Here is a 22,375-nt window from a genome sequence, read left to right as displayed (position 1 = left end):
TAACATTGGTCTATTTGCCCTTCAACCAATGCATGTGTGAGAAGTTTATCATGTGGAGTCTTGAATACTCTGTGCTGATTAGGGTTGGAGGCATGATGAGCAGGGCCCAGGCAGTTTCAGAGCTAAAAAAATGAGTCATCCAGAAACAGACTTTTTGTACCAGGTAACTTGAACCGTTCCCAAGCAACCATCCCATGACAGAGGAGAGGAAGAAGGAGGGAAGAACTCTCGGACTCACCGAGTACCTTCTACAGGCATGACACTGAACTAGGTATTCTATTAATAATGTAAGGTGGACCCTGGTGACTATTCCCATTTTACAGCTGAGGAAACTGAGGCCCAGAAAGGCTGAGTAACATGTCCAAAGCCCGCAGCCAGTGGGAAGCAGAAATAGGATTTGAAACTAAGTGTGTCCCACTTTAAAACCCTTCCTGGTCATTAAGCAGTCTCCAGGTTAGAGGGCAACGTGTGGTGGTCTAGGGAAAAGAGAGAAGCCTGCAGGACTCTGGTTTCAGGGGGAGCCCCTCCTTATCTTAAAGAGAGGCACCCAAGAGAGGATGCTGGCCTTGGCATCTCCTCATCGAAGCCAGCTCCTTCTGAGGTTTGGCTCTTCCCATGAAGAACTTTGCATAGGATTTAGCACATAGTAGTTGGTCAATAAATGATTGCAATTTTTGTTTCTGTTGTTGTTACGTATTACTGATATATGAGGACTTAGCCTCAAAAAGAAGGTAAACTAGCTAAGCGTTTAATAGCACAAGGCATGCCCCAAACCACATCCTACATTTTGTTTTATTTTTAAATACTTGAGGTTCCAAGGAGCAATTATTGAATGAATAAAGGAATGAATTAATGGATAGATTCTTTGACTACCCCAGGGAAGCTCCAATTTGGGAAACTGCTTTGGAAAATGTGAACTTAAAGCTTTATAATTTAAATTTAAGTGTTTATAATTTTATCTATGGGTTTGGGTTTTTTTTGTTTATTTCAGCATTTTTTTCAATACCACTCTTTCTGAGGGCAAAGTGAACCTGTGGGTATTACATAAGAACAATCTTTTGCTTCTAAAAGGTCTTGCTGCTTACATTCATCACAATATTTCTGCATCGTTGGAGGATTTGCTGCTGTTGTTGTTTTAGTGTCTTTTGTTTCTTAGTGCGAAAATGGAGAATATGTCAGTCTCATTGTCTTCAAAATCATAGTAGGATTATTTGCACTTTCTCTGTATTTTGCTTTTTTAAGAATTTGGAATCATTTAAATTTAATTTTTATGGTAGAATAGCTGTTGTCTCAGCAAGCATATATAATCAGTTTAAACTGGGAGTTTCCTAAAGTGTGCAGTATGGGATAGATAAACCTTGATTTAAAGATTGACTGTCCAAGAAGGAAAAAAAAAAACACGTTTGGAGCTCTCCTGGGATATACCTTAGGTGTGTTTCCTGGTATGTGTGTGTCACATGTAGTTCTAATTAAGGGCCATGTTGTGTGCATTCCATGTGGTGCCTGACATATATGTTGTTTGACTATATCGGGTGTTCCTTGTAAAGAAGGCAGTCCTCGCAGTTGCGATGGCAATGTTATCATATACTTTAGACGGCTGTTTTGCTTCTAATTAGCATAGTGGTGATCTGCAAATGTTCTAAACCACATATTCATATTTCTAGGATGCAGCATGCTCCTTAGAGATATTTTGCAAAGAACATGTTCTACTGCATAGATTTAGAGTGTCCAGGTGGCATTTGAGTGAAGGTATAATAATTTTCCTTTACCAGAAAAAATAAATGCCTTCACTGTGTGTTTTAGAAATTTATTGTTCAGAAAACCAGATTTGGCTTAACTGAAGCAGGAGATCTGTCTGCTGAAGACATGAAGAAAATCCGCCATCTCTCTCTCATTGAATTGACTGCCTTTTTTGATGCCTTTGGAATTCAACTGAAAAGAAACAAAACAGAGAAAGTAAAAGGACGAGGTAACTAAGAAGACTGATTGCTTCTGGCTTTAACACTTTGACACAGTGGAATAAGATAATGCTTTTCTGATTCTTTTTTCTTTCTCCCTTTACTGGCTCACAATGAAGACAATGGGATTTTTGGAGTTCCGCTTACAGTCCTCCTGGACAGTGACCGAAAGAAAGACCCTGGAGTGAAAGTTCCCCTGGTATTACAAAAAGTGAGTAGCAGGCAAACGAAAGGGGAATTCACAGAGCCTCATGCTTATGATTTGTTACTTTGTAAACCCAAAAAAATAAATTTTCTTTTAGATTTAAAGACACTGTCGCCCTATTAGGGCCCAGGCCCCTGGTGATTTTCAGCTTTATTCCATGAACCGCGTAACAGCCCATGGCTCCTGGACGAGTTGGCCTTGCTGCATTCTTTTGGAGCCTGTTACGTTTTATTTGCTCATAACACATCAGGTGATGGACACAGATGTTCTGACCCAGGGCACAAACAGTCACATTTTTTTCCAATATTTTTTCAAATGTTATTTGCACCTATGAATGTGTTTGTGTATTTGATTATTCTGTCTAGATAAAGATGACCATTAATTATCACCATGCATATATAAACCATACAAATATTTGCTGAGATATAGCATAGGCTGGGTTTTAAAAATATGTATATGTGTAATCATTTTATCAATTTTCCAAACCAAGTTTAATAAAATCTAAAAGCCAGCATGTTCCGGCCATTTTCCTGTGTGTCTGGTCAGATAGGATACAGTTAGACAAAGAGAATAATTTGGGTGGAAGGAGGTTTTGAAGGTGGTGTTATCTGAACTATGAAATGCTAATGTCTCTGTGACTATTGTTGCTGAATACCTGATTTACTTTTAAGTCATGTTGTTTTATAGCCAACAATTTACACTGGTTTTTACCTAAGTATGCATTTATTCAACAGTGACATCCAGTGGCACAATTAAAACTCCTAGTCCTTAACACAAATCTTGTTGAATTTTAAATCAAGTTTTTAAATGATAAAAATGATAAATACTGTCTAAGAAGCATATACTTACCTGACACTGCTAATCGTACATCACTTGTTTAACTTCCTGTATTTTGTTACCAGTGCCTCAAAATGAGATAATTCTCAAGTCAGGTGACTGATTGGCTGGAGATAGGAGCCAGGAAGATGGCACCCAGATGGCCAAAGGATGCAAGCAACACCTTTGGACACACGGGCCGTCTGTGGGTGACTTCCCTAGGCAGGGCTGTGCCAGTGCTGTTTATGTAATGTCATGTCTAGTCAGCACGGAGCAGCCCAAGGAGGCTGGTGTTACCATTGCCCTTTTACTGATGAGGCAACTGAGGGATAGGAGAGTGAGATAACTTACCCAGGACACACAGTCAGCAAGAGGTGGAGTGGGAACAGGAGCAGAGCGTATAGCAAAGTCCAGAGTCCATAGTGACACTGAGATTTTCTTTCCTTCATTAAAACCAGCATTTTGTCCTGTATGTGAAGGACAGAGTTTAAAATATTCATCAAAATCAAAGACGATTCAGCACATGAGTTTATAATACTGTGTAGGTACAAAAATCTAGCATAGAACTTAGCAAATAGAAAGTACTCAATAAGTGCTAGTTGAACTAAATCTGGATTTATATCATATTAGCAACATGTTAGTTGTTATTACTACTGGATGTTAAGTGTTCCTCACTACGACACCTCAAGATAGTACTCTCCCGCTCCTACAAGACAGGCTTTTCTTACAGACATGTTTCTTCTTCCTAAATATCTATTTGTCTTCGTACCTAAAAGAATTACCTTAGTTCCAGGCACCATCCACCATCATTTCTTGAAAGGAAAATAGCAGAGACGCTGGATCCCCTTCTTACTGGGTGAACTTGGCCAAGTTATTATCCTTTCCAGAGATGCACTGTGAGCTGCTTTATTACAGCGAATTGAACTGTTTTCCTTAGACTCCTTAGCAGTAGAATAGGGGTAACGAGAGTACCTACCTCATAGGGTTATTGTGAGGATTAGATGCGTTACTGTAGGTAAAGGACTGAGAATAGGATCTTACACATAATCAGTGCACAGTACATGGTAGTGTTTATTACTTTTTTAACACCCATCACCATCCTTAGAACTCGTGAAAGCTATTAATCTTTACCCCGTCTAAACTCCTTGATCAGACATCTAGAATTCCTACTGTTTCTTAGTCAGAGTGATTGCAACCAATGACAGTAGATTTAGAATCTCTTGTTACTGATCAGTCTGCAGAAAGAGTTATAGTAATCAGATCTTAAAAATGGTTAAGAGGCATATGTAATTTTAGAGGTGGTTAAGAGCACAAACGAGTCGGTGCCATTACTTACAAGGTTGATCTCGGGAAAGTTGTGTAACTACTATAAATCTCTACTTTCTCATTTGCATGTTGGAGGATAATGTTGGCAGCATAGGATGGTTATGAACATTTAACAGCATTCAAGCGTCAGGCACGTATATGCTTGGTCACTTATTGATTCATGTCATCATTGTTACTGTTTTATATGTTTATGATCACAGAGGCACTTATTCTTGTAATATATCATTGCTTTCTAGTTTTTTGAGAAAGTTGAGGAATCAGGTCTGGAATCTGAAGGAATTTTTCGACTTTCGGGATGTACTGCTAAAGTCAAGGTACTGAACATTTTGTCTCTTCCTAGGTAGAGTTCTAAGCTAGCTAGACCCCGTTCACATAAGCATCGGGTATCTAGTCTTTGTTGTTGTTTATTAGATTATCACTTGGTCCTTCCTAGTATTCCTTGGTACCTGTGGTAACATGTTTGTTCCAGAGTGTTTTCATGATCCAGAATTTTAAAAATCAAGGCAGAAACATTAAAAAACCAAAAACAACAATGAAATAGCACATCAATTCACCATAAAAAACTGCTGCTTGCCTTTAGTTTGGAAAAGTTGAAACGTCTCACCACTGTTTTGGAGGTTAAACACCTTAGTTTGTTGTGTTCCTCTCAGCCATGGAATTCACTAAGCCAATGTTATATAAGCCTTTATTTCCATCATTCGTTGGTTTAAACATTCCTTGGCTCTCCCTTTAGTGAAAGCTCTTACAGGAATTTGTAACAGTGGCTATATAACCACTAGAATACTCACTCAGCAGTTCCAAAGCCCAGTTCCACTTATGGTAATGTTAACATCCACATCTAAAACCAGCTGTTCAGTGTGAATCTTCTTCCTTTGCTTTCTTACTTCCATGAGGTGGCCAACTCTACAGTATAATAGCGCAAAGAATTATTAGAAAAGAAAAGGTTTTCTCATAAAAATCCACCAAAACATCCCACTGTGTCTGTGGTAGGCATCCACCATGGAGAGCTCCTTCCTGCAGTTGGATCACTCCCTGGCTTGCAAATGTGAAAACCTGAGCAGTTTTAAAAGATGGATCCCTGAGCAAACAGTCTCGGGGCAGGGGAAAACAAATGTGGTAATGTTTATCAAAAAGACATTTGTAGAGGCAAAACAGCGTCTCTTCATTAATTCATTTTGGTACATGCTTTGGAAATTCTATTTGTATCAGTCTCACAGTTTTTATATAGAAGTGTGATGAGAGGTTTTTCTAAGTGGAAACTGAGAATAGATAGGCTGTGTCTATTGGATCCTCCAGAAAGCAGATGCTGAGATGGGTGAGGAGCAGAGGAGGGTCATGGCAGTACTGCTTCTGCAGGATGAAAGGGGCAGGAATCAGGATTGGCTGGGGTGAGGCTCTGACCACGGTGCAGGTCTGACAATTCCTAATCGTGGAGGAGCTGTGTGCTGGGCAGAATGGGCCAGGCCCTAGTACCCGTGCCTCCCTCCGTCGTGGGCTGGGGCTTCCTGCAGAAAATATGGCTGAGCCACATCTGGAAGGGGCCTGCAGCTGGGAGAGTCTGCTACCTGAGCTTTTGCACATGAGGGCGAGGTCTTCCATGAAGGGAGGTCAGAGCAGGGCACCAGGACTCAGGGCTCCGGGCATGTTGAGGGTTACGACTTCCCTGAGAGTGGAGTTGGCTGAATGCTGGCACAAGTTCTTGTGGAAGGCAGGGAGAAGCCCAACGGCTCCTTAAGGTTTATGCTTTCTAAGTTGAATCTGCTTTTTGTCTCCATTTCTCGTGTGTTTGGTTCCTACATACTCTTCTAAACAGATGTATCCTACACGTAAGGATGAAAACCGTTACTTATTTTGGTTAAATCTTTGGTTATATCTGCAGAGTCAGAGAACCAAAATGAAAGAAAGAAATTTCCTAAACAGAAACATATTCCATCTCTTGAAACCTCTGTCCATAATTGGGAAACTATTTGCATATGTTCTTCCTGGTTCCTCTGAGTGTGTGTGCGCGCGCGCGTGTACACACGCATGCATGGGTGTATAACATGCATAATGGATATGATTTAAATGTCTTGTTTCTAAATCACCAAAAGGAGAAAACATTACAGGGCATGTCTTATGTGCACAAAGTTTAATGTCATAGCAGCAGTTACCTTTCTTTGTCTAATCTTCCACTGAAAAATGCTTCTCAAAGGCTAATCATTCCTTCAGAATGTTCTTATAGGCACATGCATTCCTGGACCACATATAGGTCAAAGTCTTTTTTCTCCCCAGTTTTACGTAGTTTCAGCCTATTTATACCATCACTTATTAGTGGAAAATGTAATCCAGATGTTTTCATGGTTTGAGCCCCAGGAAGGCCAATGTGAAAGAAATCTGGCCAAGTGAACAGAAACCGGGAAACACTGCAGTTAGAAAGACATTGAAACGTGATGCGTTAAAGGGCTCTTTATTCCTCTCCTTCATTCAAGCTTTTTATTTAAGCTACCTCCTTTTTTGTAATTCATCCACTGAACTACTAAAAACTCCATTATAATTATCCTCGAATTGAACCACGTCGATGATTCCAGCCCTGTGGTCCGCTAGTGTATCATTACTGTGAACGGTCTGGCCTGGCTTTGTGCTTTAAATGCTTGGGGAGGCTGACAGAGAAGCAGCCCTGGGAGGAAGCTGCTGGTTTTAGCCAAACAGGGAACACGCAGCTGCGGAGCCAAGTCCCAGACTCAAGGCCTCAGCTCATTTGGAACCAATTTAATGCTTTGGTTGGTGTTTGCAATGATTTTCTTTCAAAAATGACAGAAATTTGAGCCAAACACCGGGGAATATATTTTATGGAAAGAGACAGACTGTTTGACATGCGAGTTTTTCTTTTTTGACTAGTTCGAATCATTCCAAGGCTGTTCTAAATGTTTTATAATTACCTCACCTGGCTTATTTAGGCTGGTCATTTGCATTTGTATAAAACTACCTCCAAAATAGAGTCAGGTTGCATTTTTGCTGAAGGGAGTTTTAATGACAAGACTGCTCATCCTTGCCTAGTGCTCTCAGTAACAGGGGTCAGAAAAACAGGGCTTCGGAACCTCTAAGTGCTCCCTGTCTTTGGCAAGGTAAACTCACACCTGGTTGACATGGTTTCACATTGGGACCACCATAGATAGGTCAGCTCTGTTCAGAACCAAAAAACAGACATTCTTTCTCTCAGCGTTGCTTTATACCAGCCATCCAGACAAGATGACGTGGTATTATTCCCTAAACAGTCATACCGCATACGTGTGGGGTTCCCATAGTAATGACACTGCGGGTTAGAAGAGACCTGAGAGTGGGGGAGGGGCAAGCAGTCAGTGCGGCGTTTATTGGGAGCTGTCAGCAGGACCTGCCACTTGTTTTGATCTTGGGAATGTCGTTTTAATGTTCCATTGTACATTGGGAAGCTTGAAGCACAGACCATACCCTAGTCAGCTGCAGAGTCAGGATAAAATCCTAAAGGATCTGGTTGTAGCACCTGCCCTTGACCCAGGTGCCCTGTTGCCCCTTAGGTGACCGGGCACTACTCACAGGTTAGGATGGCCACATTCGTGATTCAGATAGATTCCTTTGGCAGAGGTATGTGGAAAATGAATTTGAATTCTTCTCCTCTCGCTGGTGCTTCCTGTGCACTTGGAAAACAATGTCCCCTTTGCTTTACTGCAGTGGTACCAGGCAATTGATGGGAAATGCTTACTCCTCCTCCTGTATTTTTCCTATTAACAACACTGCCATCTGCCCATTACAAATCAGATGGAAATCATCTTGGAAAATCATCTCTGATGATTATTTCTCCCTCTGAGTCTCATATTCAATCCATCGCTGATTCTTGAGAATTTTCCCTCCTGGGCATTTCTTAAATGCCTCCTCTCCTTTCTATCCTACAACTGTTTATCCAGATTAGTCCTTAGTTATCCGTCCCTGGAAGTGGTGCCGTGGCCTGATAACTGGGTTCTTTGCCTGTCACTTGCTTCCACCCACCTGACTTGTGCCAAGCTCCACGCTCCCCCAAATCATTTTCCCATCTGGCTGTCAGAAAAGATAAATTTACCCTTGCCATTCCTGTGCTTAGAGATGTTCCAGTCTGCCTCATTGCCTACAGGGTGAAGGCTAGTCCCCTTAGCACTGGCGCTGGCTGCTCTCCAGCCTCATTCCTTGCCCTTGATGTGCCAGCAAGGCTGAATGAACTGGAGTTCCGCAGACACTGGATCTGCTGGCATTTGTATCACTGCTTGAGCAGGATCCCCTTCGATTTCCTCTCTCCTGTAATCCTCAAGACTTGGCCCTAGCAGCGTTTGACTCCTCTCTTTCCTGGCTGCATAGCACCAATACATGACTTTTCTTACAGCATGTGCACTCTGAATTCGTAATATCAGCCCATGAAATAGTCCCACCCACTAGATTACAGGACACCGAAAGGCAAAGAATGGATCTCATACATCCTCCTCTTTTCAGAGCCCACTCTATATCTTTCCTTCTAGAAAGAACTTTATATTTATGCTTAAGATTTTGTAAAGTGTATTTATCACCAAAGCGTTTCTTGATTAGCTGAAGTATTCCTGTAAGATTGAAAGCTTCTCCAGGACAAGAAGAAAATCTCCTTTTGATATTATCAGTAGGGGTTAGAGGATGCATCATAATCACGTGTGTCTCTGTAAGAAACTTGTGCTGCCAGGGACCTCCAGTTTGCAGGCTCTGGGAGCCAAGAGAGTGATTATGGCTGGCTGGTTAATGAGCTGATCCTTATTAGGAAAAGGTCAGATGTGCACACTGACTCTGGCTGTGCATGCTCAAGGCCAGAAGAATTAGGCTTCTCATGAGAATAAAGCAGAGGTCTTAAAGAAACAGAGCTTTTAGAGTTCCCTTTCTAAGTATCCTTTCTGGAGCAGTTAGTGTCAGCTGGGAGACTGACTGTAACTGCTAGCATTATAGGTAAACCTTGTAGTTCAAAGGAGCAGTAAAAAATGAGTTTGCCTTTGAAAAGAAACATGAAGCCTGAGTGGCATTGATAATCAGATGAATTAATAATGTAAAATTTGTAAGCCAAGTAGAACTTACGGAGGCTTAGAGATTTTTTTAAAAGTATTTGCACAGTGTTCCAAACCTTACGAAGGATTGGGCAAGCGTGCAAACATGTGGAAGACATGTGTCTGTCTTGGAAGAAAACTTTGCTGTCACTGCTCCAGGAAGATGTCATAGGTTTGCATGTTGCAGTGAGGTCAGAGTTACTTTGTTGGGATAGTTCTCATTCTGTATGTGAACTGGCTAAGAGGCAAACCTTCTTGATCTAATTTAGAAATAGAGGATAGCAGAAGGCATTATGAAATAGGGGGAACGGAGACTTTGTCAGAATCCAACAGTGTATTTATCATGTGGGAATAGTGGTATTCTGCCAAAACCACAGAAATGAAACTGTGATCAGAGTAGAGAACTTCTATATTTGTGTAGAATTAGAAAATTATTTCAAGATTAACATTATCTTTTAAATATTTTAGAAAATTGTTTTTAAAAATTCATCCTCACATAGCTATTTCCCTTAATCCCTTTGAAAAAAATTACTCTTAGGAGACATTACCTTACCAGTCTGTTTACAAAAATACTTTATATAAGAACAGTTTTGGAAGGGGAAAATGGGGCCACGTGGTAAAAACGCATTGAATATTGACTGTTTTCCTTGATTTACAGCAATACCGTGAAGAACTTGATGCCAAGTTTAATGCTGATAAATTTAAGTGGGACAAAATGTGCCATAGAGAAGCTGCAGTAATGTTGAAAGCATTTTTCAGAGAACTACCCACCTCTCTCTTCCCTGTGGAATACATACCTGCCTTCATCAGTCTAATGGAAAGTAGGTGGAAGACGTCAAATGTGAATACGCTAAGATATAAGGTCATTAAAGTGAGAGCAGAAGAGAGATGCTGAATCAAATGTGCTCATGTATAGATTTGCTGTGTCCTGACAGTGCTTAGTGGAATATTAAGTTTGATGGCAGACAGTCACCTACTTACATACTTATATACTTAAGCCTGGTTTAGAGGGTTTTATAATCATTAAAAGGCAGAGGGGTTTGCAGAAAGACCAGGCTCTTGAGATTTGGATTCCTGTGCCACCATCTGTTAGCCATGCAATCAAACCTTCTGAGCCTCAGTTACTACGTCTGTAAATTACAGATCATAATTACTTGTCAGGGTAGCCATGGATATTGAATGAAGTCATTTAGAATAGAGCCTGGTGTGTGGTAATGCATCAAAAAATAAGACATCACTCCCTTTCTTAAGTCTGAGGTCCTAGGTCTGATGATGCAGCATGCAATAAATACTTCACAGAAGATAATTTGTCTCTGAAAATTACAAAGTCACATCACGTTTCTGAAAATTACAAAGTCATATAGATTAGGCCTTTAAGTGAAATGTGTGGGCAAAAGCACAAAAATTATAAAGTGTGTGTCGTAATTGACAGGAATCATTTGGCATGGTTTGAGCATAAAGGTTGAATATTGTGGAGGATGTAACAAGAGAAAAGTTTGGAAAAGTAGAATAGGGGTACATAGTGGGGGCTTTAACTGTTAACCTGGGGAGTTCAGGGGTCAGAAGTCTAAATATGTATGAGCATGCTAAGTAAATGTTGATTCTACATGGACCGAAAAGGTCTGTGTCCAAACTGAGAGGACACACCCCATCTAGAGACACTGACCACTGCTTGGTTCTCGATAATGGTTGCTGTGCCAGACTGAGAGCTAAATCCAGGCTTTAATGGGAAAACCTAATTTGAGAATGTCAGCCACTAATTTTTTTTGTTTGTTTGAGACAGAGTCTTGCACTGTTGCCCAGGCTGGAGTGCAGTGGCGCAATCTTGGCTCATTGCAACCTCCGCCCCCTGGATTCAAGTGATTCTCCTGCCTCAGCCTCCCAAGTAGCTGGGATTACAGGTGTGCGCCACCACACCTGGCTGATTCTTGTATTTTTAGTAGAGATGGGGTTTTGCCATGTTGGCCAGGCTCGTCTCAAACTCCTAGCCTCAAGTGATCTCCCCACCTCGCCCTCCAAAGTGCTGAGTTTATAGGCATGAGCCACCATACCTGGCCCAGCCACTAATTTAAATTTTAAAATGTTGTGTGGACTTAACAGGTGATGTCTGTATCTGCCAGTTTACAATATTCTGCAGTTTGGCCAGAACTACAAAATCATTAAAATTACAGTGAAAGAAAATAATAGATCCTAAGTTGTATGACAAAATCTGTCCTAAAATATATGTAGATTCTAAATCTTTGAATGTTTTAACTAAACCAGATTCATAAAATAATCTTTTGTGTCTTAAGAGAATAAGGCAGGCAAGGCAGTTGTTTTCTAAGCTTTAATTCACATGCTGTCCGTGACTAGTATCTCTTTTCTTTGTAAGCTTACTGTTTTTATTTTATGAGAAAAACTTGCTAAGAGAGAAGAGCTACTAATTTCCTTCATTCATGTTTATTTCAGATATTGTATTTTTTCAGTTCTAGAATTTTCAGTTGGTGCTTTTAAAATACTTTCTGTTTTTCTGTTGACGTGACCTATCTCTTCATGCATTAGAATCATATTTTCCTTCACAGCATTAAGCACAGGTACAATAGCTGCTTCAGAATTGGCAGCAGGTGCAGTGGCTCACGCCTGTAGTCACAGCACTTTGGGAGGCCGAGGCGGGCGGATCACAAGGTCAGGAGATCGAGACTATCCTGGCTAACATGGTGAAACCCTGTCTCTACTAAAAATATAAGAAATTAGCAGGGCATGGTGGCGAGCGCCTGTAGTCCCAGCTACTCGGGAGGCTGAGGCAGGAGAATGGTGTGAACCCAGGAGGCGGAGCTTGCAGTGAGCCGAGATCACACCACTGCACTCCAGCCTGGGTGACAGAGCAAGACTCTTGTCTCAAAAAAAAAAAAAAATTCCTGTTGGCTAGTTCCAACACCTGGGATATCTCAGGGTTGATCTCTGTCTTCTCTAAGAGTAGGTTACACTTTCCTGTTACTTTGTATGTCAAGTAAGTTTAAAGCTTATTCCGAACATTATGAATGTAGTGTTTGGAGACCATGGATTCTGAAGTATTTCTCCAAAGAATGTTGTTTGGTTTCTTTTTCTATTGTTGCTCTTTGAAGCAGGCAGTTTGCTTGGCTGGACTCAAATTGCCAGTGGTCTTTTGGGCAGGAGCTCGATTCTCCGTTCAGTTGTTCAGTCCTTTGCCGTGTTACCCCACACACGTGGTTTGTGGCTCAGCCAGAGATTTGGGTGAAGTTTATACCAGAATTAGGGTCTTCCATCTCTGGATCACTCATTTGTTTTTGTTTTTTGGTATTTTGAATTATGTAAGGAGGATTCAAAACCTCTAATTCCAGATCTGTTCAGAGAATCATATTTAAGAAGGGTATATGAATATATTAATTTTCATCTTCCAAAATACTCAATCTTTATGTTCAAACCATGCCAAATGATTCCCTGTCAGTTACAAAACATACTTCATAGTTTTTGTGCTTTTACCCAAATACTTAAGACCTAATCTGTATGACTTTGTAATTTTCAGAAATGTTGTGTGACGTACTTTTCAGAGACAAATTACCTTCTGTGTAGCGTTTACTGCATGCTGCATCATCATTGCTGCCTATCTGACTGCAGCCAGTACATTTCACTGAAGGGAGAGGTTCTGAGAAATACCCTGAAAGGGTTCACAAAGGAGTCCACATTCCTTCGTATAGCTTTGAAAGTGAAAAATACTATATTGCAGGTGGTTGATTTGATACCAGCGAACCCTGCAGGAAGCCCAGAGTTCTGGCCTGCTACCAGCAGGAAATAATGGCCTTTTTGCCACCTAAGTAAGCTCTAGTTGTAACAAGATTTTCTGAAGGGGAGGACTGTGAACAAGCGCATGTGTGTGTGTTTAAGCTGTGCCTCTCAATACCGTCAGATGGAGCTCAGAGAACACAGAGCCTTTCCCACTAATATTACTTTCTCTTTTCAAACTTGACCCCAACCTTGACTGTAAAATTAAGGACTAGTAGTTCATCAATCAAGCCTCGGATGCTTTCATTACTTGCTTAGTAACTTTCTGGGGAAATAACGACCTCAGGAAAGGGAATACTCGTGGCTGGGATGTATTAAATGAATTAACTACAAAACTATTAACCACAAAACAGTGTTTCCTAAGTAAAATGAAAAGGGAATATTTGCAAAATTAAACTTAATCTTAAAAGAGCTTCATAATTTCTCTGAAATTAATGGACACACAGTGGTCCCAAGCCTGTATCTGCGTCTCTTGGTTTTTTCCCCCAGAGTTGTTTTTTTTTTTTTTTTTAATTGCATTGGAAGATTAGAGACCGTTCTCAGACTGCAGTTTATGCACTAACATAATGTCTTATCTGCCCCTAAATGCTTTGCACTGAGACTTGCTCTTAAAGTTTCTATTATTCAGGCAAGCTCACATCAACCTGTATTTGCTGTTTTCAGTAACATCCTGGACCTGTGTCATTATAAATTTGATACAAGTATCTACAAATCTTGTAGATTTTTCTTCAACAATATGATCCTCCCTCTCTCGCCATATGACTTGCTTGTATACACTTGTCATCTACTCCTGAACTCTAGCACACACAGCTCCAGTAACCTAGTAGCTTGTCACAAGTGTTTCCACTGCTGTACAGCTCAGTTAACTTCACCGGCAGCTGACTGCCTTCCAGCCACTGAATAGAAACAGATAGATTTTCCTTCAACTGGAGAATTCCCCAGAGATTCCTGAACATAATGCTTTCCTACAGGAACTCCCCACCAAGACACCATTTTGAAGAGAATACAGAGGGACAAAGGAAAGCCTAGATTCTCTGGTGTATTCTAAATTTTCAGCACAGCTGGTCGTGGATTATCCAGCTGTGGATGGAATCCCAGAGTATAAATGCCAACCCTCTGGCGCCATCTTGTGTCATTATTGAGGAAGAAAATCCTCAACAATCTCCAAAGATCCAACTACAGTCGTCACCTTCCCTAAGCGTCCATGAAAGATCTAGAATAAGTGTCATAGATCGTAAAAAAAAAAAAAAGAGCAAACATGTAGAAAGATAACTATGTACAGGTACTGATTTAAGCACTCTACCTATATTAACTCATTTAATCCTCATAACAGCTTGTGAGGTAGGTACAATGACTATTCCTATTTTACAGATAATCAAGTAGATACGGCAGGGATTAAATAACCTGCCCCAGGTCACACAGCGACTAAATAGTAGACCAGGATTGGAACCTGGTTCTAAATCTGTGTTCCTAATACTTACACTTTTCTGCCTCATTATATGGAAGCAAGGTTTTTTTTCTCTTATATTGAGCTTTACTTCTATTTATAGTATTAAAGGAAGGGAAGGTCTGCGAAAGTACTTTGAAAGGGAAGTGCTATCCAACTTCAGAATTATTCTGAGGATCTCGTTGGCCACCTGCCTCAACAATGGCATGGTGGGATGGGAAAAGGAACTTGATGGACAGAGGCGCCTGTCCAAGTGAAGAAATTTACATTGCTGGGCACAAAACCTGAGTCTTTACCACCACAAGCTGTCAGGAGCCCTCCTGTGCCACCAGATGCTAGCAAGAAATGCTGTCGGGATGCATCAGGGTTATTTAAAATGTATGCCTATTTCTGTTTTCTTGTTAGGAGGGCCTCACGTCAAAGTACAGTTTCAAGCCTTACACCTCATGGTCATGGCGCTGCCTGATGCCAACAGGGATACAGCTGAGGTACGTCGTGTCCACCTCACGGCTTGTCAGGGGGCTCTTATTGCTCAGAGGATGTGGCTCATATAGGAAAATGAAAATGGAGATGCAACTCACTGAGCCACCTGAGCATGCTGCAAACACACGGCCTTTCTGCGCTCCCACTGCCCTTCTCCTGAGGAAGACAAGAAAGAGTGGAGATCTTGGTATCTTCTTTTTTTTTTGAGAGACAGAGTTTCGCTTTGTCACCCAGGCTGGAGTGCAGTGGCACGATCACAACTCACTGCAGCATTGACTTCCCAAGGCCAGGTGACTCTCTCATCCCAGCCTTCCAAGTAGCTGGGACTACAGGCATGCGCCACCACACCCGGCTTTTTTTTGTAGAGACAGGGTTTCGCCATGTTGCTCAGGCTGGTCTCTTAACCCCAGGGCTCAAGTAATCCTCCTGCCTCAGCCTCCCAAAGTGCTGGGATTACAAGTGTGAGCCACCACACCCAAGTGGTATCTTTAACTTTCATTCACTCTATTCATCCCAGAGATACTGGCTGTCTATCCTGTGTCAGGCACGGGGCAAGGTGTTAGGAGTAGGAGAAGAGGCAAAGATGAAGGCTTAAATGGGACAATGTCAGAAGTCAATAAGACCATTATGTAACTTGTAAAATAGACTCTAGAATTGCTGGTTCTCAGCTACTCTACTCATGTTAGTCTGATGTACAGAAGTGGAAAGGAAACTCTGATGAGCGTCCTCGGGGAGGAATTGGAAATCACTAGTTTAAATTATATTCCCAACATGTTCACGTTTTTAAATTTGTGAAAATAATTCAATTTAAATACTTCCAGAATTTCAGAATTTTAGAGATCATCTGATAGAATTTGGTCATTTTACATATTAGGAAAATGAAGCAGAAAAGTGATTTCTCCACTAATATATAATAGAACATTTGATAGAATCATATTCTATAGTTTCATCCCCAATTTTTCTCCCTTTATTTCACATTTATTCTTTGCTGTATGTTGGTAAAAATCAAAGTTTCTCTTGCTCTCTGGATAATCATTCTATATACAATAGGAAATTTATTTTAAGTACAACAGGTATTTGGAATCTTTGAAATGAAATTGAGATAAGGATGAGTTGAAAAGAGATGGTAATTTTGAGGCCAGTAAACATAATGCTGAAAACAAAGATGGTTGTTAGTGCTGCCTCTTATCACACATTTCAGTGTTCTAAGGACCTTCCTCCTACACAGCGAAAATATCTATGTCAATTATAATGTATGTCAGTCATATTATATCCTTGAGGCGAGGGCAGAGATCAGCTATGACATAAAAATGACCTTTTCTAATATAATTCAGTAATTTTTCAAAAGCTGAAAATTTATTAGCTTGTTTTTTGGCTTTGTGTACACAGTGTTCTTTTATCAAAAACAATCCATCTGGTGTCAAATATCTGAGTTAAAACATCATCTACCCTTTCATACAACTGAGGATGCAGCATTTATCAAATAATTTAATACATTTCTAACAAAAGGTCCCCCCAGAACATCACGGGACTGGTGAGGATGTTACACACATGCGCTCTCTCTCTCTCTCTGTCTCCCCCTCCCTCCCTCTCAATTTTTTATTCTAAATTGTGACTGGAGCTAAGATTGCGGCTGGTGTGAGTTAGAGGTCAAGTACTCTAACTGAAGAATTGGTTCCTTTGGTTCAGATCCTGGCTCTGTCACTTAATTAACTGATGCTGGGCAAAGCTGCTTAGCCCCTCTCCACCTGGCTCTCTTCATCTGTGAAATAATAATAGTACCTACCTCACAGGGTTTGAATGATGAGAAGTGAATATATATAAAATACTAAGGGTAACGCCTGGCTCACAGCAAACCCTCAAATGAATGCTGACTATTATTACTCTTCAGTGCTGTTTTTCTCATTGCGAATACCGTATAGTGGAATTCAAACTCGGAAAGCCAAAGAGCACTTCTTTTGGGGATTTCATTTGTCTTGGTGAACTTCAGAAGTTTCTGATAAGTATTTATACTTCGGTAGCACAGCAAACTTGTATTAAGCTTTGTCAATTCTTTTTTTTTTTTTTTTTTATTGCTTCAAATACCTGCACACAAACTTTTGCTTTTGGCCAGCTGACAATTTCCAAGTTGAAAACCATAGAAAAATAGCACCCAAAAAGTCCATTTTTTTTATTGTTTAGTTGAGTTTACATTCAGGCTGAGGAATGAGACACTCCTGTTGTTTAAGTGGATTTTCCTCTCCCTAGGAAATGGTAAATAGTTTTCAGCAACAATGCTTTAAGGTAAGGGTATTTTTCAGAATTACTTTTCTTCACAACAAAACTACCTTTCGTGTTTATTGAACTGCAGCGTTTTCTCTTCCTGGTTTATATTTAATTTTAACACTTGTCAAAGTCTTTTAGGATAAAAGAAAATGCAAACCATATTTATAGAAACTGCAATATAATAAAATCCATTAAAATGGCCACTTTTACGAAGCAGACATTTGAATATACTGCTCACATTTCTTCTTGGTACTTTTAACCAGTTAGAGGGGAAACATGGTACGTTGAACCATTCTGTACTTCTGACAGTTCTCTGGCAGCAGAGTGAATGGGAACAGAATGAACGATAGCAATCAGGGGCACCTTTTGACGGTGTGCAATTGTATGACATGATGCTGTTTCTTCTTAGGCCCTCATGACATTCTTCAGTAAAGTGATCGCCAATGAATCAAAAAACCGAATGAGTCTGTGGAACATTTCTACAGTGATGGCACCAAACCTTTTCTTCAGTAGAAGCAAACACTCTGATTATGAAGAATTACTGTTAGCAAACACTGCGGCCCACATCATCCGCCTAATGCTTAAGTACCAGAAAATTTTGTGGAAGGTGAGTGACATTGTGATGACAGGTCCTCCTCGGAAGTCCATGGCCTCAGGAAATGTAAAGGCTCCGTGACTGGGCAACTCCCTTGGTCATAGGGAAGAAACATGAGAAGATAACCCCAGGTGGCTGTGACATCCTTACAGCTTCCGGAAGGGCTACTCTTTATCACAGTTTCCCTTTGAAACAGGGATCCACATAATTTTTTCTAAACTTTATAAGGACGATGTCACCATTTCTGGCTCCAGGATACCAAGTGACTGGGAGGAGTTGCCATGCCTGAAGACAGAATCTGCTAGGGAGGTTGAATTCAAGTGTTTTCCATCCAGTCCAAGCTATTTTTCTTCTCCAGGTTCCATCTTTTTTGATCACTCAAGTAAGAAGAATGAATGAAGCCACAATGCTGTTAAAGAAGCAGCTCCCGAGTGTCAGGAAACTGCTCAGGAGGAGGACCCTTGAGCGGGAGGTAAGACAGCGAACGAGGCACGGCGATTGTCCGCTGCCTAGATTTGTACTCCTCCAAGGGAGGCGCAAAGTAGCTTGTCATTTAGAACCAAGCGTTTTATATTCTTAAGGATCAAGGAGTGTTGTAACTATAAACATCGTGGAAAGTGGGTCCATGACAGAGTATCGGGGTCTTTGCATCTTGTTGAGAGTTATGTGCCTTTTGGTTAAAGTTCTTGAAATATCTGAGTCAGGAAGATTGTTTGATATCCCACCAGAAAGGCTAAAACGGTTCTCGCAAAAGCGGAAAGTCAACATTTTAGTCCCTGTCAACTTGATTTAAGGGCAATCCAGTATCCAAATGTCTAATACTTGGGAAAAGAGATTTCTTCATTGATCAGATAGTAAAGGAATAGCTAATCCTTAAATTATTTTGTGTAAATTCATTGCATTCCAAGGAATTCAGAGTCTTGTTTTAACAGTTATTTGTGTGGAGGCACATAATGGAAACAAGTTTTAGAAGAATTATTTTTACTGCTTTTATTTAACTCGAGGGTGATCACAAGTGCCAGATACTGCATTCAACCTTGAGGAGGATGTGGAGATACCTGAAATTTACTTTGCCCTCAAAGGAATTTATACCTAATGTGGGAGACAAATGTATGTAAGAGCCCCAGGGACCCAGCAGGGAAGCACCAGGCCTGCTGTGCCAGGGCCATGCAGAGGACAAGGAAATGTGCTCTAGCGTGGGAGACTGTGGATGGCTTCATTGAGGATGCAACATTGGAGCTACGTTTTTTTTGAGACAGAGTCTTGCTCCTCCGCCTCCTGAGTTCAATTGATTCTCCTGCCTCAGCCTCCCGAGTAGCTGGGACTACAGGCATGCGCCACCCTGCCCACCTAATTTTTGTATTTTCAGTAGAGACGGGGTATTTTTAGTGGAGTAGGGGTTTCATCATGTTGGCCAGGCTGATCTCAAACTTCTGACCTCAGGTGATCTGCCCGCCTCTGCCTCTCGAAGTGCTGAGATTACAGGCATGAGCCACTGTGCCCTGCCTGGAGCTACACTTCTTTTTATAGAGTTGGAGTCTTGCTCTGTCACCTAGGCTAGAGTGCAGTGGCATGATCATGGCTCACTGCAACCTCGAACTCCTGGGCTCAAGTGATGCTCCTGCCTCAGCCTCTCCAGTAGCTAGGACTATAGATGCATACCACCACACCTGGCTACCTTTAAATTGCCCAGGCTGGTCTTGAACTCGTGGCCTCAAGCGACCCTCCCACTTTGGCCTCCCAAAGTGCTGGGATTATAGATGTGAGCCACTGTGCCTGGTTGGAGTTGTATCTTGAAGGATGGATACCACTGCGAAAGGAGAAAGTCCAGGGAAAAGGACAGTAAATGCCAAGGCAGCAAGGTGGGAGGGAGTGTTGTTGATTTATCATAATCGTGATGAAAGACTGTATTCTCTGACTCATGATAGGCAAAGTGACTTCATATCAAGTAAAACCAATACTTTTATTTAGAAATGAAATTTTTTAAAATTTGTTTTGAGAAAAAAAATCACATAATATAAAATTCACTATGTTAAGCATTTGAAATTGTACCAATTCAGTGTGTTTTAGTATATTCACAATGTTCTGCAACCATCTCAGCTTACTGCAAGCTCTGCTTGCCAGGTTCAAGTGATTCTCCTGCCTCAGTCTCCCAAGTAGCTAGGATTATAGGTGCCTGCCATCATGCCTGGCTAATTTTTGTTATATTTTTAGTAGAGATAGGGTTTCACCATATTGGCCAGGCTGGTTTTGAACTCCTGACCTCAGGTGATCTGCCCGCCTCGGCCTCTCAAAGTGCTGGGATTGCAGGCGTGAACCACCACACCCAGCCTGAAGACTTTTTCTAGTAAGTCCAATGTCTGGACTTCCTTAGACAGTTTCTTCAGAAACGGTTGCTTTTTCTCCTTGTATAGGAGCAATATTTCCTTGACTTTTTTACCTAACAGCTGTTTGTTAAAGACTGGACATTTTGAGTATTATAATGTGGCAACTTTGGAAATCAGATTCTTCTCTCTCCTCAGGGTTTGTTGGTTCTGCTCTTGTACCTATTGTTTGTTTGCTTCATGACTTTTCTCGTGAACTGATTTTGTAGAGTCTGTATGCTTTGTTTTGTGTGGCTATGGAAGTCTATGTTCCATTAGTTTAATGATAACTAATGATCAGACAGAGATTCTCTTAAATGCCTGGAACTAAAAAACCTCCCAGTCTTTGCAGATGAGCAGTGTGTGTGCTGGGGCACACCTTTAGCACTCAGCAAAGCAGTTTCTAACTCTGCCTGAGCCCTCGCTTCCTGCTTGCACAGAACCTGAGGATCAGCCAGAAGTTTATGTTTCCAGCTCCTTCTCAGTCATGTGGCCTTTATATTCTCAGGAATATTTTAAGGCTTTTTACAACCTTTATTTTCCAAAGCATCTCAATTTCCAGCCTTGCCTCCCAAGCTTTTTAGTTATCTCTTGTTTTCCTCAATTCTGATCCACTGCATCAGGCAACTGTGACAAAAACACTTGCCTGTAAACGTTTTTGACATTACACCCCTTTAGCACCCATCAAGTTCCAAGTTAGGCAAGGTAAAGGCAAGCCTTTTGAGCCAGTCTTTGAGGGAGCCACCAGACAAATGAGAGCAAATCATTAGAATTCTTGAGCGAGGTTCATTCTGCTCCCTGCAGTACCCATGCCAGAAATGCAGGCCGTTATTTTCAAGGCTGTCACTGAATTGGAGAGCAGGGGTGGAAAAGCATAAGTAAAAATGACACACGGCTCTTTCTCTTACTTAAGCACTCCCCTAGTTGAAGCCTTTGGATTTGTGTCCAGAGTTCTAAAAGAGTCAATACTGATAGATTTTGCCAGTTCATCCATTGCTTCAATGGAGGGGCAGCCGTTTTCACTCTGGAAAACCGTAACAGTATAATTAAATGTGTGGAACAGAGGTGAGGTCAGGCCTTGTCAGTCACTACCCATATGAGCCTGGACAAACTACATTCTTTCTTTGAGCCTCAATGTTCTTATTTTATAAATTGGGAGGGAGGGCAGATAATGATCTGTTTCACAAAGCTGTCATTAGGACGGACTCACATGTCCGTCACATGTTCACACAGTTCACACAATGTATGTGAACTGTACATTGCTATATCCATGTCACTTTAATGTTTTATTGTAAATAGAACCAAGATAGAATGTAAAGATTATAAATACCATAGAAGCAAACACTTAAAGATAAAGAAATAGTTTTTCTTTCATACTGTTGTACTATACTGCTTTTTGGTTTTTCTGTTTTTATTTTTGTTTTTGTCTGTTTTTTTTGAGATGGAGTCTTGCTCTGCCGCCCAGGCTGGAGTGCAGTGGCGCGATCTCGGCTCACTGCAACATCCACATCCTGGGTTCAAGCGATTCTTCTGCCTCAGCCTCCCGAGTAGTTGGGACTACAGGCATGTGCCACCACGCTCGGCTAATTCTTTTGTATTTTTAGTAGAGACGGGGTTTCACCATGTTAGCCAGGATGGTCTAGATCTCCTGATCTCATGATCTCCCCACCTCGGCCTCCCAAAGTGCTCGGATTATAGGCGTGAGCCACCGCGCCCAGCCGCTATATTGTGTTTTTAATTCTTAATTTTGATTGGAATAGACAGTTCATTAACAAGTTACAAATTTAGAAGTCAGGAAAGACCATGGAATAAAAATCAGCCACCTCCAACTTCCCCTCCTGGAGACAAATAGTATCACCACAGCAGGGTGTGTGTACAGGAACATGCAGGTATGTAAACCTGAGATGCTCTATCCGCTTACCAGCAAATATCAATGTATGCTCTTTCCCTTTTAACATGAATGTAGCATACAGGAAACACTGTCCTGAGTCCTGCTTTACTGACTTAACAAATCATGGGGGATTATTTTATATCAGTCCACAAAGCTGGTACCTTTGCTTCTCTGCTTCTTTTGCATGCTATTCCA

The 22,375-nt window shown here is 41.1% G+C and overlaps 1 protein-coding gene and 1 long non-coding RNA gene across 15 annotated transcripts in view; one reads left to right on the top strand and one right to left on the bottom strand.

Moving 5' to 3' along the window:
- Positions 1-22,375, top strand: part of LOC116272741 (rho GTPase-activating protein 28-like) — a 62,096-nt gene that overhangs the window by 22,352 nt on the left and 17,369 nt on the right. For all 6 annotated transcript variants that reach the window (XM_031661511.1, XM_031661512.1, XM_031661513.1 and 3 more), the window contains 7 exons: positions 1,804-1,969; positions 2,078-2,169; positions 4,542-4,619; positions 10,012-10,174; positions 14,989-15,071; positions 17,741-17,938; positions 18,285-18,398. In XM_031661511.1, the coding sequence (XP_031517371.1) occupies positions 1,804-1,969; positions 2,078-2,169; positions 4,542-4,619; positions 10,012-10,174; positions 14,989-15,071; positions 17,741-17,938; positions 18,285-18,398 (894 nt within the window). The remainder of the gene's footprint in view (positions 1-1,803; positions 1,970-2,077; positions 2,170-4,541; positions 4,620-10,011; positions 10,175-14,988; positions 15,072-17,740; positions 17,939-18,284; positions 18,399-22,375) is intronic.
- Positions 1,794-22,375, bottom strand: part of LOC103879561 — a 59,062-nt gene continuing 38,480 nt past the window's right edge. For 8 of the 9 annotated variants that reach the window (XR_002518615.2, XR_002518612.2, XR_001897196.3 and 5 more), the window contains 4 exons: positions 5,871-6,125; positions 5,094-5,208; positions 3,331-3,446; positions 1,794-1,932 (listed from right to left, as the gene is read on the bottom strand). This is a non-coding gene — a long non-coding RNA (uncharacterized LOC103879561). The remainder of the gene's footprint in view (positions 1,933-3,330; positions 3,447-5,093; positions 5,209-5,870; positions 6,126-22,375) is intronic. The other variant, XR_002518617.2, reaches the window with a different exon arrangement.

This window comes from Papio anubis, unplaced genomic scaffold, assembly GCF_008728515.1.
Source record: "Papio anubis isolate 15944 unplaced genomic scaffold, Panubis1.0 scaffold179, whole genome shotgun sequence".
In the NCBI taxonomy this organism is placed as follows: Eukaryota; Metazoa; Chordata; class Mammalia; order Primates; family Cercopithecidae; genus Papio; species Papio anubis.
Note: the sequence above shows the minus strand (reverse complement) of the source record. Positions and strands in the feature narration are given on the sequence as shown.